Source organism: Dermatophagoides pteronyssinus, unplaced genomic scaffold (assembly GCF_027571235.1).
Source record: "Dermatophagoides pteronyssinus isolate colony J.1.1.1.1 unplaced genomic scaffold, Derpt_VIB-CSIC_2022.12 sq0026, whole genome shotgun sequence".
Taxonomy (NCBI): Eukaryota; Metazoa; Arthropoda; class Arachnida; order Sarcoptiformes; family Pyroglyphidae; genus Dermatophagoides; species Dermatophagoides pteronyssinus.
The window spans coordinates 192,772-208,868 of NW_027461550.1; the positions used below are offsets into that span (position 1 = coordinate 192,772).

The 16,097-nt window shown below is 32.2% G+C and overlaps 5 protein-coding genes across 6 annotated transcripts; 3 read left to right on the forward strand and 2 right to left on the reverse strand.

Annotated features, from left to right (window-relative positions):
* Positions 1-67: 67 nt before the first annotated feature.
* On the forward strand, positions 68-3,403 carry LOC113791733 (heat shock protein 105 kDa-like). Its single transcript, XM_027341546.2, has 3 exons — positions 68-404; positions 468-1,737; positions 1,803-3,403. The coding sequence occupies exons 2-3, from the start codon at positions 515-517 to the stop codon at positions 3,079-3,081; spliced, it is 2,502 nt and encodes an 833-aa protein (XP_027197347.2). The 5' UTR covers positions 68-404; positions 468-514; the 3' UTR covers positions 3,082-3,403.
* On the reverse strand, positions 3,392-5,407 carry ERp44 (Endoplasmic reticulum protein 44). 2 transcript variants are annotated; one of them, XR_012846896.1, is made up of 5 exons: positions 5,091-5,367; positions 4,795-5,023; positions 3,988-4,738; positions 3,603-3,930; positions 3,392-3,507 (listed from the first exon to the last, which is right to left on the reverse strand). XR_012846896.1 is itself a non-coding variant. In XM_075823334.1 (5 exons), the coding sequence occupies exons 4-5, from the start codon at positions 4,686-4,688 to the stop codon at positions 3,726-3,728; spliced, it is 906 nt and encodes a 301-aa protein (XP_075679449.1). In that variant the 5' UTR covers positions 4,689-4,738; positions 4,795-5,023; positions 5,091-5,224; positions 5,302-5,407; the 3' UTR covers positions 3,449-3,725. The 2 variants fall into 2 exon arrangements, 1 of the variants encoding a protein (XP_075679449.1); XM_075823334.1 differs by having other exon boundaries at positions 3,449-3,930; positions 5,091-5,224; positions 5,302-5,407.
* Positions 5,408-5,503: 96 nt separating this feature from the next.
* LOC142645870 (xylosyl- and glucuronyltransferase LARGE2s-like) lies at positions 5,504-8,138 on the forward strand. The gene is given in 2 exon segments (XM_075823331.1): positions 5,504-7,451; positions 7,453-8,138. Coding segments are annotated over 2 exon segments (2,331 nt in total). The 5' UTR covers positions 5,504-5,637; the 3' UTR covers positions 7,970-8,138.
* Positions 8,139-8,168: 30 nt separating this feature from the next.
* On the forward strand, positions 8,169-10,239 carry CCT6 (chaperonin containing TCP1 subunit 6). Its single transcript, XM_027341544.2, is given in 6 exon segments — positions 8,169-8,448; positions 8,510-8,573; positions 8,626-8,964; positions 8,966-9,153; positions 9,215-10,015; positions 10,085-10,239. Coding segments are annotated over 6 exon segments (1,617 nt in total). The 5' UTR covers positions 8,169-8,311; the 3' UTR covers positions 10,173-10,239.
* A 286-nt stretch (positions 10,240-10,525) lies between these two features.
* Positions 10,526-14,949, reverse strand: LOC113791732 (monocarboxylate transporter 9-like). Its single transcript, XM_027341545.2, is given in 8 exon segments — positions 10,526-11,148; positions 11,210-11,492; positions 11,554-11,784; positions 11,842-12,450; positions 12,453-13,148; positions 13,150-13,659; positions 13,753-14,269; positions 14,465-14,949. Coding segments are annotated over 7 exon segments (2,808 nt in total). The 5' UTR covers positions 13,945-14,269; positions 14,465-14,949; the 3' UTR covers positions 10,526-10,861.
* Positions 14,950-16,097: the final 1,148 nt, after the last annotated feature.

Here is a 16,097-nt window from a genome sequence, read left to right on the forward strand (position 1 = left end):
TACATGCATCCAAATCATAATCTTTTCATACACAGATTCACACAAATACTTATCAATCGTATAACAACGGCATTTCAATTTAATTTTTCCCTCACATTGTATATTTGTTTGAGTCATAATCATCATTTCATCAGGCAAAAACTAAGATTTTAGCAACGAAAAAATAGAAATTATTTTTATTAAAATTTTTAAAATTCGATAAATTCATTTGTTGTCGTGTAATTAATTTTATATACACAGCCATTTGTTGGGCAAATTAAATTCATTATTTTCATACCTTAACCAAAACGTCAATTCAGCAACCATTAGCGGCTTTAAGAGATTTCTTAATTCTGCCTATAAATATTTAGCCGGTGTCAACGAAGACGATAATAATAATCAATCAACATCATTCTCATATTCTGGTAAGTTATGTTCATTGTCAAGAAATACTGAACATTGTTGATTTTCAAATTATTTTCTTCCAGAATATCAGCAAAAAGATCGCTCGGTTTTTCGAAAATATCGTCAAATAATGGCTTCCATTAACAATTCAGCTTCATCAATTTGTGGTATCAGTATTGGTACGGAAAATTGTTATGTAGCCGTTGCCCGGCAAGGCGGCATCGAAATTCTTCTAAATGAATATTCACAACGATCAACACCAGCATATATTGGCTTCGGTGGTAACCAACGTGAATTGGGTGTTTCGGCTAAGCAAAAACAGATGATGAATCTTCGTAACACTTGTTTTGCTCCGACTACGATCATCGGAAAAAAATATCATCAGATCAATCCTCAAGATTATCCATTTAAAATTGAACCTGGACCTGATGATGAAATTTTAGTTCGTGTTCAACATGGTGAAGAACGGCTGTTGACTCCCACTCAAATTGTGGCAATGTTATACACTAAATTACGGCAAGTTTCAGGCAATCCGGTTGATTGCGTCATCAATTGTCCCAATTATTTTGATTTTGTACAACGACGTGCACTACTGGATGCTGCTCAAATTGCCGGTTTAAATCCATTGCGTGTCATATCTGATATGACTGCTGTAGCACTCTATTATGGATTCTATCGAAGCTCGCCCACCGGTTCTGATATATCAATCGTAGGATTTGTTGATTGTGGACAAACTAGCTCACAAGCAGCCATTGTTTTGTTCAATCATAAAGACAATTATTTAAAAATATTGGATGCTGAGTTTCTGGCTGATGTTGGTGGCCGACATTTTGATGAAGCATTGGCTAATTATTTTATTGAAAAACATTCGTTGAAATTAAATGAGCGATCACGTTGTCGTTTGATTGTCGAGTGCGAAAAATTGAAAAAGAATCTTTCGGCAAATCCGAATGAATTACCCATCAATATTGAATGTTTGTATGATGAAAAAGATTTCAGTAGTCGAATCGATCGGACAACATTCGAAAAAATCTCTCAAAATTTGTTTGAAAGAATCGGCTCTATGTTAAAGAATACCTACGAGCGATCAGTTGATCGATTCAAAAAAGAATATCAAGACAACTATGGCAATTTTCGTCTTGATTCCATTGAGGTTGTTGGTGGTACTAGTAGAATTCCTGCAATTAAAAAAATGATAAAAGAATTTTGTGGATTAGAGCCATCCACAACGCTGAATGCTGATGAAGCTGTTGCTCGTGGTTGCGCTTTACAATGCGCCATTCTTAGTCCAACATTCAAGGTTGCACGTGAACTTCACATCATTGATTCATTGCCATTTAGTGTCGATTTTACGTAAGTAATTTGAATTTCTAAAATATAAACTCTTTAATTTCTCTTTATTCTTTCAACTGCTATAGATACGAAATTCCCGGTAAAGATATTAAAGTCATACCTGCAATGATTCCACGTGGGCATCCATTTCCATGTCCCAAACAGATAACAATTCCTTCACAGGCTTTGCCGATTACCCTCAGCTTTCATTATGATAATTTGCACCAAGAAAAGATGTTACTGGCGCAATATCGAATTTCGGAACCACCTGGTTCGAATGCACTTCAATTAATGTTAGAACATAGAAGTCCTATCAAGATTCGTGTTCGTGTAGATGCTAACTCTAATCTTTCTATTGGACCGGCCACAATTTCGTATGAAAATCCTCAACAAGATAATGAGCAACCACAACCGGAAGAACCAATGGAGCAACAACCACAAAATAATAGTAACAATGATTCTGTTGATGGTCAAAACAAAATGGAAACTGAAACTCAACAACAACAAACAAAAGAGACAAACGATTCGCAACCTCAGCAAAAGCGAAAAAAACCAAAAACTATTACTGTAGATTTGCTTGTTGAAACATTATACATTGCTGGCTTTTTACCGAAAGAAACAAAAGATCTTTTCATCGAATTTGAATCGAATCTGATTTTGGCCGACAAAAATTGGAAAGAAAAGACTGATGCTCGAAATACATTGGAGGAATTTATTTATGAATGGCGTGATCGTATTGAATCCGGTGATTATGACCCATTTATTGATCCAACAACAAAGCAACAATTCCAGCAACAATTGGAGTCAAATGAAAAATGGCTGTACGAACAAGATGAACAGGAAGTAATGCATTCAAAATCGGTGTATAATGAACGGACACAATCGATGGCTAAATCGTACGCTGATGCTATTATAATGCGTCGTAGAGAATTCGAAAATCGTCCACGTTGTCTTGAACAACTAGGACATCATTTGCAACAAGCGCGAAAAATAATAGAAACAAATGACCCATTTGATGACACTGATGAGAAGAAAAATTTTTCCGAAGAGATCGAAGGAAAACAAAAATGGTTCGATGATGTAAGCGGAAAATTAGCTTCGATGAGAACTTATGATAATCCACCATTCACGTGTGATGCTATTCAATTACAATCGCAGCAAATTGATGCATCGATTCAACGTATCAATAATAATCGTAAACGTCGTGCTGAAGAACGTCGTAAAGCTGCTGAAAAAAATGCCGAAAAAGAGAAACAACAACAGCAAAACCAACAAGAACCATCTGGTGATCAACAACAACCGCCGCCGCCAATGGATCAACAAGAACAAACTAAAATGGATGTCGATCCACAACAAGAACAATAATAAACGATTGAATCTTTGTTTTATTTTCCATTTTTTTAAAGAAAAAAAATCTATTTTCATTCTGGCACTAGTGTTTAAAAGAGGAACATAGGATTTTTCTACGATTCTTACATCAAAAAAAAACTTTGATGCTTAACTAAATTGTCATTTTTTTCATAAATATAAATTGTGTGTATAATTCGTGATTGAATTATAAAAAATTTATCATCTGCATCTGAGAGTTGCTATTGTAAGTTTTATTCTTGAATGATGGCAATCATTTCATTGTAATTTCTTCAATTTAGCTTTTTGGAATTTAATGAATAAATAATTAAAAAATTGAGATGAACGTTATTGCTACTTTTTTCATTTTGAATTTATCAATTAATTACACAAAATTAATTTATTGAACCAATTTTTTAAAATATTGTTGTTTTTCAAATTTCACTGAAAAGGAAATAAAAAACAATAAATTAATTTTGTTACATTTCATGCCAAACAAGTGAAATAATATCAATATTGAAAATGAAAACAAATCTTACAAATTCATCAATCAAATAATGGTAAAATTCTAATTGTCCAAATATTTATATTTATAGTATGTTTGTGTGTTTTTACCGTCAACGTTTTTTTCTTGCATGCAAATCAATCTAGATAAAAAGATATCACAATTCATCTTTTAATAATGTATAGCGATTTCTTGATGGTGCTAGTTTAGCGAATGTTGATTCCGGTGGCTGGGTCTGTAACTGGTTATGTTCTTCACCATGACCATGATCATGTGATGCAGGATCAGGACCGAAATGGAACTCTCGATGCAACTTTCCAGAGTATAAATCCTGGATGAATTGTTTTAATTTACCTGGTTTTCTATTGTAATTTTAAAAAAATGATAAAAATGAAGCAAAGGTGCAAATAAAAACAAACCTGATATCATCGAAATTTGGAAACATGTACATATGACGAAAGCTATCAATGGCAACTAATGGTAAATCTTTGGGAGTTTTACCCAGATGCATCAATGGATGAGCAAATTTTACTCCATCTGCTAATAAGAAATTAATAGTTCCAGATTCGCTTAACAATTCCTGATTGACAATTTTTGTGTACAATTCCACTGAATGTTTATCATCTGGGTGGTGGAAAAGAATCAAAAATGGTAAACCTTCTTCGGTCAATTCTTCAGCATTTTCGAACGTTATTTCACGGACCAATGGAATGCATTTATCGGTTGCCCATGTGCTTAACTCATCGTAGCTTTTCAAATCAGTTGGAAATTCAAGATTATCTGACGATGGTTGTGAACGTGTGGGCTTGAATTTGATTGACAAGACTTTATCAGCTGTACCATAAGTGTCAACAGGCGGTCCAGTAACCCAATAGAATTTACAATCATCCCGAAGATCACGTGCAACTTTACGGAGCAAGTCATATTCAATTTTTTTGAAACCAGCTTCTGAACGAAAATATGCTAGTATAGCTCCTTTTTTCTCATCAATCTTATTTAATTCGTCAAAAGAATTTATTGGTATAATTGGATCTTTGAGAAGATCACGAATATATTGTGCCATTGCCTCAGCGCTACGTTGTCCTCGATATTCTCTTTTAAATAACTTTCCATTCAACATTACTTTAAGTGTGGGATATTTTGTTATGTGAAATCTTTGACCCAATGCACCTGAAATATTAAACATTTTTTAAAATGAAATTATTAAAGTGTCATTAGATACAGACTATCTTGGTCGCAATCGATTTTGGCAAATAAAACTTTTCCTTCATCGGGAAATTCAACTGAAATTTTTTTGGACACTTCTTCGAAGATCGGAGCCAATAATTGACTGAACCTGCACCAATCAGCATAGAAATTCAAAAATACTAATTCATAATGAGATGTGTAGGCATCGAAATCATGCGATGTCAATGACACGACATTTGCATTGGTAGATTTTGTTAGCCACGATAACTAATAAATTAAGGAAAGATTATTATAAATTCTACCAGCAATTTGTTGTGGAACAATATTTACATACCAATATGAGCAAACAATGAAAAATGATTTTCGTTGGAAATTTCTAAACAAAATTTGAAAGTCCGGCGTTTGATTCGATGACCTGATCGGCCACATTTTAATTTTTTTTTGCTACTAACTTTAATCGCTTTGAAACTTTTGAACAAATTTCAAAGTTATCAATAAAGAATATTTTAACTAATTAATATGATTCTTAATAAAATAAAATTTACATTCAATTAAGATTAATTTGTAAACACAATTCTAGAACTTTGAAATAATCATTTCATCAACGTAACTTGATTGAGAAAAAACATTGTGTATACACTATGATGAGGTAGACTTACACTGTATATCTTGTCTATTTTTACAACATCATGCTCCTCCTCTCACGTCGATTTCGACTCAACTGTCAAGTTTGATTACAATTAGAATCGTTTCATAATTATCCACAGCTGTTTTTTTCAATATCTATCTATTATATAATAATGAAAAACTCAAATATCATGATCAAATTTTGACAATAAATTTTATCCTCATAACAAAAATGTAATAATTCTTGATGCAAAATGGTTAAAAGACGTAATCGTCTTTTTCTTTGGATTCTGGGACTTATCTGTGCTCTTCCAGCTAGTCTATTCATTTATTATCATCTTCAACTAGAATCAAAAAATAGTATAAACTTTTTAGGATTTAGTGACCGTGAAATGAAACTAGCTGAACGTGTAAAAGATGCTGAACAACAGAATCAATTTCTTCAACGACAGCTTAAAATTTCACGCCAACGTTTGGAGAACGTTTTGGCCGAAGTCAAACATAATCAGATGCGATCATCATCAAAAGAAACATTAAACAAGCAAAAAGTATCGACAATCAATGAGCGAAAACTTTTGACAAACTTATCTTCACACTTGCCTTGTGATCATCCTAGTGATAATAAAAACAATCAAGATATAGTTTCTAAATGCGAAGTCATCGAAGTAGCAATCGTCTGTGCTGGATATAACTCTTCGCGGTCATTAGTTACATTAATCAAATCTATCTTATTCTATCGAAAAAATCCTCTTCATTTTCATTTCATATCCGATCAGATAGCGCAAAATATTTTGCAAACTTTATTTCAAACTTGGTCAGTTCCCGAAGTTGAAGTTAACTTCTATCTAACAGATATGCTTCAATCTGATGTCAATTGGATTCCTAATAAACACTATTCTGGAGTTTTTGGCTTAATGAAGCTTGTTTTGCCAAAAATTCTTCCTATATCATTGGACAAAGTAATTGTTCTTGATACCGATATCACTTTTGCAACGGATATTGCCGAATTATGGAAGTTGTTTTCGAAAATGTCAACTGAATCGATTGCTCTCGTAGAGAATCAATCCGATTGGTATCTGGGAAAATTATGGAAAAATCATGTGCCATGGCCAGCACTAGGACGAGGATTCAACACCGGTGTAATGCTTTTTCGATTGCAACGACTTCGCGATTTCAATTGGTCAGCTATCTGGAAAATAGTGGCAGAAAAAGAACTTCTATCAATGCTTTCAACTTCATTAGCAGATCAAGATATATTTAATGCTATCTTTAAACAATATCCTCAATTAGTCTATCGATTACCTTGTCAATGGAATGTGCAATTATCGGACAATTCACTTTCAGATTCATTATGCTATACCGAAGTTCAAGATTTGAAAATCATACATTGGAATTCACCAAAAAAACTTAAAGTCAAAAATAAACATTTAGAATTCTTTCGTAATCTTTACCTAACATTTCTGGAATATGATGGCAATCTTTTGCGAAGAGAATTAATGGGCGGATGTCCTTCAACACCGACCTCTATGTCTGCTGTTAATAATTCAAATAATTTAATCATTAATCGTCAATCATTACAACCAAGTGATGATGATGATCCTTGTTATGAGTTTGATCATGCTCAATCAATTCAACATCGAACGCATCTTCATTATATCGAATTCGAATATGAACCGTCGCCAGACGGTAATGATGTCACACTTGTTGCCCAGCTTTCTATGGATCGCTTACAGATGGTCGAAGCTTTGTGTGAACATTGGGAAGGACCAATTTCTTTAGCCATGTACATGTCGGATTCGGAAGTTCAGCAATTTCTCGGCTATCATCAAAATTCTAAAACCCTTTCGGAAAGAAAAAATATTGGATATCATATTGTATATCGAGATGGACCATTCTATCCGATAAATAAATTAAGAAATGTAGCTATAGAACAAGTTATCACGCCATATATTTTTCTCACTGATATCGATTTTCTGCCTATGTACGGCCTATATGATTATCTCAAACGTTCAATCGGATCTATCGGTTTGGGTTCATCTTCAAGTCCATTGGATCAATCAAGTTCATCAAACATTCCCTAAACGTGCCTTGATTGTACCCGCATTTGAAACACTTCTTTATCGTATACAATTTCCGAAAACGAAAGCCGACCTCATTCAAATGTTGAACATTGGACAATTATTCACATTTCGTTATCATGTTTGGACAAAAGGACATGCACCAACAAATTTTGCCATTTGGGGTCAAGCGACCACACCGTATCGGATAAAATGGGAACCAGATTTTGAGCCATACATTGTTGTACATCGTGATGTTGTTCGTTATGATACACGATTTGTTGGATTCGGATGGAATAAAGTATCGCACATCATGGAATTATATGCACAAAATTATGAATTTATTGTTTTACCAAACGCATTCATCATTCATATGCCACATGCACCTAGTTTTGATATTGCTAAATATCGTTCAAATTCAAATTATCGTAAATGTTTGCAAACATTGAAACGAAATTTCATTATGAATCTATCGAGACGCTATGGACGACAATTCAAAGATGATAGCCTGATTATCATCAAAAGTTAATCTCATTTGCTTTAAACATTGTAACTGCCTGTCTAGTCTATAATGGGGCCAAAATTTTTATATGCCAGTCATTTGTGAATGTTTTCAGTATTTTTCGATCTTACATTTTATAAATTTTTTTAAATTTATAATTTTTAAAATCTGCATTAAAAATTATTTTCTAACGATAGATGGCATTGTATATTGAAGTAGTACGAAATCCATTGTTGAAAAAGAAAAGAAGCACGTTGTTGCCGCATTGAAAACTATTCGTCACACGCCTTGTTTTATTTGATCAAACAATATTCTATTTTTGATTAAATTGGACAATTTACTCGAACCGAAATTATAGATTAGTAAAAAATGGCAGCCATTCATTCTTTGAATCCTAAAGCTGAAATCGCTCGTCATTCACAAGCATTGGCTGTGAATATAAGTGGTGCCCGTGGTCTACAAGAAGTTCTTCGTACTAATCTTGGTCCTAAAGGAACAATGAAAATGTTTGTTATATTTGCTTTAATAATATTTGTTTATATGAATTGAAATTTTTTTCTCTGACAGGTTGGTCAGTGGAGCAGGTGATATTAAAATTACTAAGGATGGAAATGTTTTGCTCCATGAAATGGTTAGTTGTTTTTAAATTGTTGCGATTTTACAATATTTTCATTTGTTATTAGCAAATTCAACATCCAACCGCTTCATTAATAGCAAAAGCATCGACGGCTCAAAACGATGAAACTGGTGATGGAACCACTTCAACTGTATTGATTATCGGTGAATTGTTGAAGCAAGCCGAAACCTGGATTAGTGAAGGTGTCCATCCACGGGTCATTGCTGATGGTTATGATCAAGCCCGTAAAAAGGCAATCGAATTTTTGGACCTTTTCAAATTTCCATTCACCGAAACCGATCAGGAATTGATGTTAAGCGTTGCTAAAACTGCACTAAAAACGAAAGTTGCAGCTCCGATTGCTGAAAAATTAGCAAAAATTTGTGTGGAAGCTGTCTCACATATTCACAAATCAGGGAAAACCGATTGATTTGTTCATGGTGGAAATCATGCATATGCAATGTAAAACAGTCGAAGATACCACTTTGATTAAGGGTTTGGTACTGGATCATGGTGCTCGTCATCCAGATATGAAAAAACGGTTGACCAATGCTTATATTCTTACTTGTAATGTTTCTCTTGAATATGAAAAAACGTGAGTTGGCAAAAATTTTTTCTTTGAAATTTTTATTTTTATTTTTCTCTAAAATCTATAGGACTGTTCATTCTGGATTTTTCTATAAAACGGCAGAAGAACGTGAAAAGATGATTGCTGCTGAACGAAAATTTATCGAAGATCGATGCCAAAAAATAATTGATTTTAAAAAACAAGTTTGTGGTGATGACACCGAAAAAAATTTCGTCGTAATCAATCAGCAAGGCATTGATCCTAATTCATTGGACATGCTATGTCGTGCCGGAATTACCGCTCTTCGCAGGGCCAAACGCCGAAACATGGAACGATTAACTAAAGCATGTGGTGGCCGTCCTGTCAATTCGCTTGAAGACCTTACTCCGGATTGTCTTGGTCATGCTGGTTTAGTTTATGAACATACTTTAGGCGAGGATAAGTTTACTTTTGTTGAAGAATTAAAAAATCCTGAATCAGTGACTATTTTGATTCGTGCACCTCATAAATATCAAATAACCCAAATTAAGGATGCTCTATATGATGGATTGAGAGCTATAAAAAATACCATTGAAGATAAAGCTTTAGTCCCTGGTGCCGGAGCTTTTGAAATCGCCCTGCATGCTGAATTGTTAAAATTTAAAAATCAAGTTGTTGGTAAAGCCCAATTAGGTGTACAAGCCTTTGCTGATTCCATTTTGGTCATACCAAAAACTTTGGCATTCAATTCAGGATATGATCAACAGGAGGTGATTCTTAAACTGTTGCATGAATATAATGATAGTAAATTACCCGTTGGAATCGATCTTAACACTGGTGAAGCTTTTAATCCGATTGCAGCCGGCGTTTTCGATAATTATCGTGTTAAAAGACAATTGATATTTTCTTGGTGAGTAGTGAGGTTAATTTTTTTTGAAAAAACATGGTTCATCTAAAACTATTCTTTTCGATTATACAGCACTTCAATTGCCTGTAATATTTTGTTGGTAGATGAAATAATGCGTGCTGGATTAACATCGTTAAAAACTGGACCGAAAATGGGCTAAAAAAAATTTTATGAAACAATTATAATTTTTGCAAAAATTATTACTTAATAAAATGAATGAAATCAAATTTTAATATAATGTTTAATTATTTGTTTGAAATTACGAAAGTGAGCAATTTTTTTGATTCGAATCATATAATCATCACTGTGTATCAAAACATTGTTCTGTGCATTAAAAAAATGTCGAATCACCCGGTTATATACACTCGTATATCCGATGAAAAATATGATTCAAAAATCAATCATTTTCCATGAAAAGAGTGTATATGTGGGCACTGGTGCGAGACTAGAAATAATGTGGAAAACATCACATATTGAATCCGTTGATTTTTATGTCAAAAAAAATTAAATCAAAACTTAGTGGGATTTGGGAGTTGGAAAACAAAAAAAAAAAACGAAAACCAAACTAAATTTACAAATTAAACAATTAAATTATCCAATCAAAAAATAAATAATCACTTGAGACATGAGATTTTGTTGCAAAACACAATCAAAGCAATTAACATAAAAAGAGATAAATTAATAGTTGAAATGAGAAAAAAAAGGAAAATGTTTGAATAATAATAATAATAATAATAATGAATAAAACAGATCGGAGATTAGAATATCAACACTTGTGTGGTATTCACTGAATACTATTCAGCAGTATTACAATTATAAATATCACATTTATGATGAACAATGGTTAAGTTAAAATTCGGAATCTTTTTCAACAGTCGAAATGGCTCTTGTTTTCAACAGATTAGAATGTTTGTTATCAATTTTTATTTCACATGATGGTGATGAAGCGCAATCAGATGATGAATGTAGATTTTTGTCTTTTAGTACTTTTTCAATTTTATCGTCGGATCGTTCTCTCCATATGAAACAATTTTTCTTTCTACCAACCGGTAAAACCAATATACCCGATAACAAGATTGTTATTCCAGTTATGTAAAAAGCGTTATCATAACTTCCAGATACATCAAATATCCAGCCTAGATTTTATGGTGTTAATTTGAAATTAAATTTTGATCATAATTGATAAAAAAGACTTACCAGCAACTGGAGGACCTATCAATGAACCAAACCCTTCTACCAACAATAACATTCCATATGCGGTTGTAAATGAATCCAACGAGATCAATTCAACAAGAATAACAGAAACCAATGAATAGTTGGCAGAGATACAGAATCCATAGAGGGCCGATTCAATGCTCAAAAGCAAACTATCAGTAGTCAATGGTAGCGCAGCCATCATTAACCCGCTTATCGATACGAGAATAGCATAGATGAAGCTTGCATCTAGCCATGGTTTATCTCCTATATATCCGACAAAGATCTGAATTATTGAATGAAGAAATCTTTAAAAAAATCAATATTTAGATGATCAAGAAACTAACCACTCCAAATATGTTGAAAATGCCAATTATCGAAATATATTGTGATGCGTGATCTTTATCCGATGCTCCACTTGTAATAACTTGATCCGGTATATACACATAGGGCACATCTATACAAACATAGAGCAAAAAATTTGACAGGCAAAATATTGAATAACGAAAAGATTTGAAAATGGATATATCGATCATATTGACAAAAATTTCTTTCAAATTTTCGAAAAAATTTAAACTCTATGGAAAAAAACAAAATTATGAATTCATTTTTTGGTTAATCAATCGGCTACTTACCTTTTCTTCGTTTATAGTCACCATACTAGTTCGATAGATGTCAGGCGCTGAAGAGGCTTTTAATCGATATTTATTGATGACCAACATTGCACTTCTATATGTTAAACTTCCGCGAGGCAATCGAAGGTGATGTAAACGATTTACGTGTGATGTGTTTTGCTGGTGAGAATTGAATAAGACATCATTATTATTAGCAATATGTTGTGATTGTCGAGTAAAATTTAATAAATTTCCAAAACGACTTGTTGTATTGTTTTGTCTGGAATCAGATGATGATTTTAAAATTCCTTCATTTCTGCTCACATCATTTGAATCTTTCGTATCGCCATCATTTTGTATAAAACCATTCAATTTCGTGTGAGAATCCATGTGATGAGTAGAACCAAATTCGACGACTTTCTGTATTGGTTTCGGTGGAACAGGAGATGGTGGAGTTAAAGGAACTGTTGACATATTTGATTGTAATATCACTTTGGTTTTTACGGTAAGATCATCACATTGCATATCACACTGAAGAAACATACTTAACAAATGAGGATAATGGCAAATCAAATTATGTAGATAACCACCACGACGAAATGTTAAATCGCGATACTTATTATTCGATTGCATTTCATTCTTTTGTTATTAGTCGAAGAATTTTGATCATTATTATTTTTGATGAATGTTGGTATATTAATCAATGAACTTGTATGTCGTGGAAATGAATCATCGATTGAATTAGATTCCAATAAGGGTTTTACTCGTACCGAATGCTGTTTTAGTGATAAACGATGTGGTTCTTGGGACCAATTATCTGTCATTGATTTGGGACGATCATTTTCATCATCATAATCAAGATTATCAACAGAGTCAGAAAGATCTGAATCTGAATCAGAAATATCCTGGCTATTTGATGATGATGAGGAGGTGGAAATATCGCCTGAGGTATCGATGTTAATATCAGGAATCAATAATCCACACCAAACCATGTTGAGAAAAACGCCTGAAAGTATGAGCAATGTTCCACGCCAGCCATATTCTTTAAGTAACAAAATCATAAATGGAGCAAACAAAAAAGTTCCAAATCCAGATCCACAAACCGCCAACCCAGTAGCAAGTGATCTTCGACGATCGAACCAATATGCTACGCTTACTATGGATGTTACATAATCAAGTGCCAGACCGAATCCAGCTAAACTGAATGCAAAAAATAAATGTTCTACACAGGTAGCAAATTGACCAAGAAAAAATCCTAATGAAGCTAGCAGAGAACCAGCAATTGTAACTTTGCGACAACCAAATCGATCGACCAAAGATGATCCGATTAGGACCAGTTAATAATGGTATCGATAGGAACAATGAACCGATCCAAGCGGTCTTGCCTTTTGATTCATTGAAATAATTTACCAATTCAACATAAATAACACCGAACGATAGAGATACACCATCAGCAATTAGATTAATGATAAAGCTAGCGAAAACAACCATCCATCCCCAGCCACCATCCGGCGGTCGTGAATAGTTCAATTGACGTTTACATTTCTTTGGACTTTTCTTACTTTGATATGTGTGCGTTATTGTACTATTCGTAGCCGAAGATGATGTATTCAATGATGTTTGCTGGCGAATTGATCGTTGACGATTGTGAAAGTGTGAAGAATCATTGTGACTACTAGTGGCACTTGACCTTGAATCTAGTCGAGCATTAATCACAGCAGCTTCTTCCGAAGATAATGATGTTATCATTTTATCATCGTCTTTTAAAGGATTTCGATACTGTAGTTGGGGATCAATCGATGATTTTTCTGTCAATGAATTATTAATACATTCAACATTCTGAAAGAAAATAAATTGCAAATTTATTAAACATATGGAATGAATGCATTGAAGCGAGAAAATAATCTTTTAAAAAAAAGCAATCAAACATACCTTATTGCCATTTTGTTCCAATAATTCTGTACCACTTGGATTGTCATTATTATATGTGATTCCATTATTGTTATCGCTTACGATAATATTATCGTTATTAGTTACGCTAATTGGTTCCAAAGCCAAACTTATTGGAAGCAATGGCGTTATTTTTTTCGTTTGTTGCTGATGTTCGTAAAGCCCCTTCATCATGACAATTGATGAAAAAATTGTCAAATTGATCCAAATCGAATAATAACGTCATGCAAGAACAACTATGATGATGACAAAGACACTTTGGTAATAATGAAAAATTCTTGAACCTTTTATTGCCGAATATTAATGCCAAGGTTATATGGGTGTTGTTTTTGATTGCAATTGGCTTGAATTTGATTGATTTGTTATTTAAATTTACATTGATCGTCATTACATCCAATCATTCAATGGTAATCATACAAATTAATTAGATTTGTAATTAAATGATCGTAAATTGTTCAAAATGTTGCCTTCGTTCCGATGTTTTAAAATTTTTTTATTGCTAATTAATACATGATCAAAACAAAAATAAATGTCAATTAACAATGAAATAAAATCGATTGATGAGTTTTAAAAAATTCATTAAAATTCAAAGGTTATTATTAAAGGTTAATATTTTGAATAAATAAAATCCTAATAAATAAATGATAATAGGATATAGGTTGGGCTATTTGTTTAAAAATGAGCATCGACTTACCTAATATTATTATTTAAAAAATAATAGACAAATTTATTAAAATAAATGGTTGAGAAGAAAAGAAAGAGAAAAAACCCATAAAACATTTATTCCAGACGAAAAGTTGACTTCCGATGATGAAAAATAAAGCTTTGGATGTACAATTGAAAAGAGTTTTTAAAAGTTAATTTTTTAATAATGTTGATGATGATATTAACAATTTCACTGGTACGCGAATTGAAAGGCGAAACCAATGATGGTGATGATGATAATAATAATAATGGTGAAATGATTGATGATAACGATTTAATGATATTATTGCTGATGATTAATTTCGAATAGGGGAATGTTTGAAGCATTGTCAAAAATCATTGAATTCTGTGCAGAAATTGAAAATTCTTATTGATGCTGTTTGCTTTCGATCAGCTATCGAATTTAATAAGTATTATGAATTATTTAGATTTGACATTAAAGATTTCTCTATTATTTAAAGTTCGATGACAGTTCTGATGTTAATGATATGAATCAGAAAAATATGAGGAAAAAAATTACAGTGATTATTAAATTTCTTTATTTTTTTCGGTTTAATTCAAAGTGATAAAGAAGAGAAAAAAAGATGAATGATTAAAAGATAATAATCAATGAATAATCAAAATAATGATTGTCAGAATTGATTATCATCATGAAAAAATTTAACCCATAGATAAATGTGAAAGATTTTCTATTTAAAAAAAATGGAACGATTGTGCGGCAAACAGGGTTTCATAAAGAAAAATTGTCGTATTGGTAGTCATCATTGTAAAATTTTAGAATAATGGGTAGTATGTTGTTTTTTCTCATATATCATCATCATCATATCTTACAGAATGTAAAAATGAGAACGAAACATAGATCGAGTGTTTAGATATTTTATTCATTCAAGTTGCAACAACAACATCGACACGATGATGATATGATGATAAAGAATGAACCACTAGCATCCGTTCATTCATCCATTTTCAATATTAACACATTCAGAACAGAAATTATCCATGAACTAATTTCTTTACTGCGTAACATCATCCTCATCATCAACATGATAAACACAGTAAAGTATCTGTTAAATTATATTATTTATTCAATTGAAAAATATGCACGCGAGCATTGATTAAAAAGGATTTTTCATAGATAATAATGATCAATCAAACAGATAGAAAACAAAAATATAAAAATAACAATTCTAACAAATAAATAAAAGCAATTGTAACAATATTTCTTCAAGTATTAACAATATTGTTAAACCAAATTAGTACAATCTGATCAATTGTGATGATGATAATGAATTTTTCTTCGAATTGTATTCATTATTATATGTTATTATTGTAACAAAATTTTAAGGAGAGAATGTACATGTTATTCAATGTCAAATTTCTTTTCTCTTCATTTTTTATTAACATTCTATATGATTTGTAGATAATAATGAGAATAATAATAGAGACAAACAGTATACACATACCACATTAACATGCTAAACTAAATGAATTAAATGAACCAAATTCGAATTCAATCATTAAGAAAATCTGATTATATTTTCGTTTTCCCTGTCTTATGATTATCGGATATAAATGCGCATTATCGAATAAAACGATCAATAAGATATATTATTAATGATAAT

Bases quoted from the DNA above. Each gene is read 5' to 3' on its own strand.
- LOC113791733 (XM_027341546.2), top strand. From the start codon at position 515: ATGGCTTCCATTAACAATTCAGCTTCATCAATTTGTGGTATCAGTATT. The intron at 1,738-1,802 runs GTAAGTAATTTG...CAACTGCTATAG, and splicing joins CCATTTAGTGTCGATTTTAC to ATACGAAATTCCCGGTAAAG.
- ERp44 (XM_075823334.1), bottom strand. From the start codon at position 4,688: ATGTTGAATGGAAAGTTATTTAAAAGAGAATATCGAGGACAACGTAGC. The intron at 3,931-3,987 runs GTTTGTTTTTAT...AAATTACAATAG, and splicing joins CCAAATTTCGATGATATCAG to AAAACCAGGTAAATTAAAAC.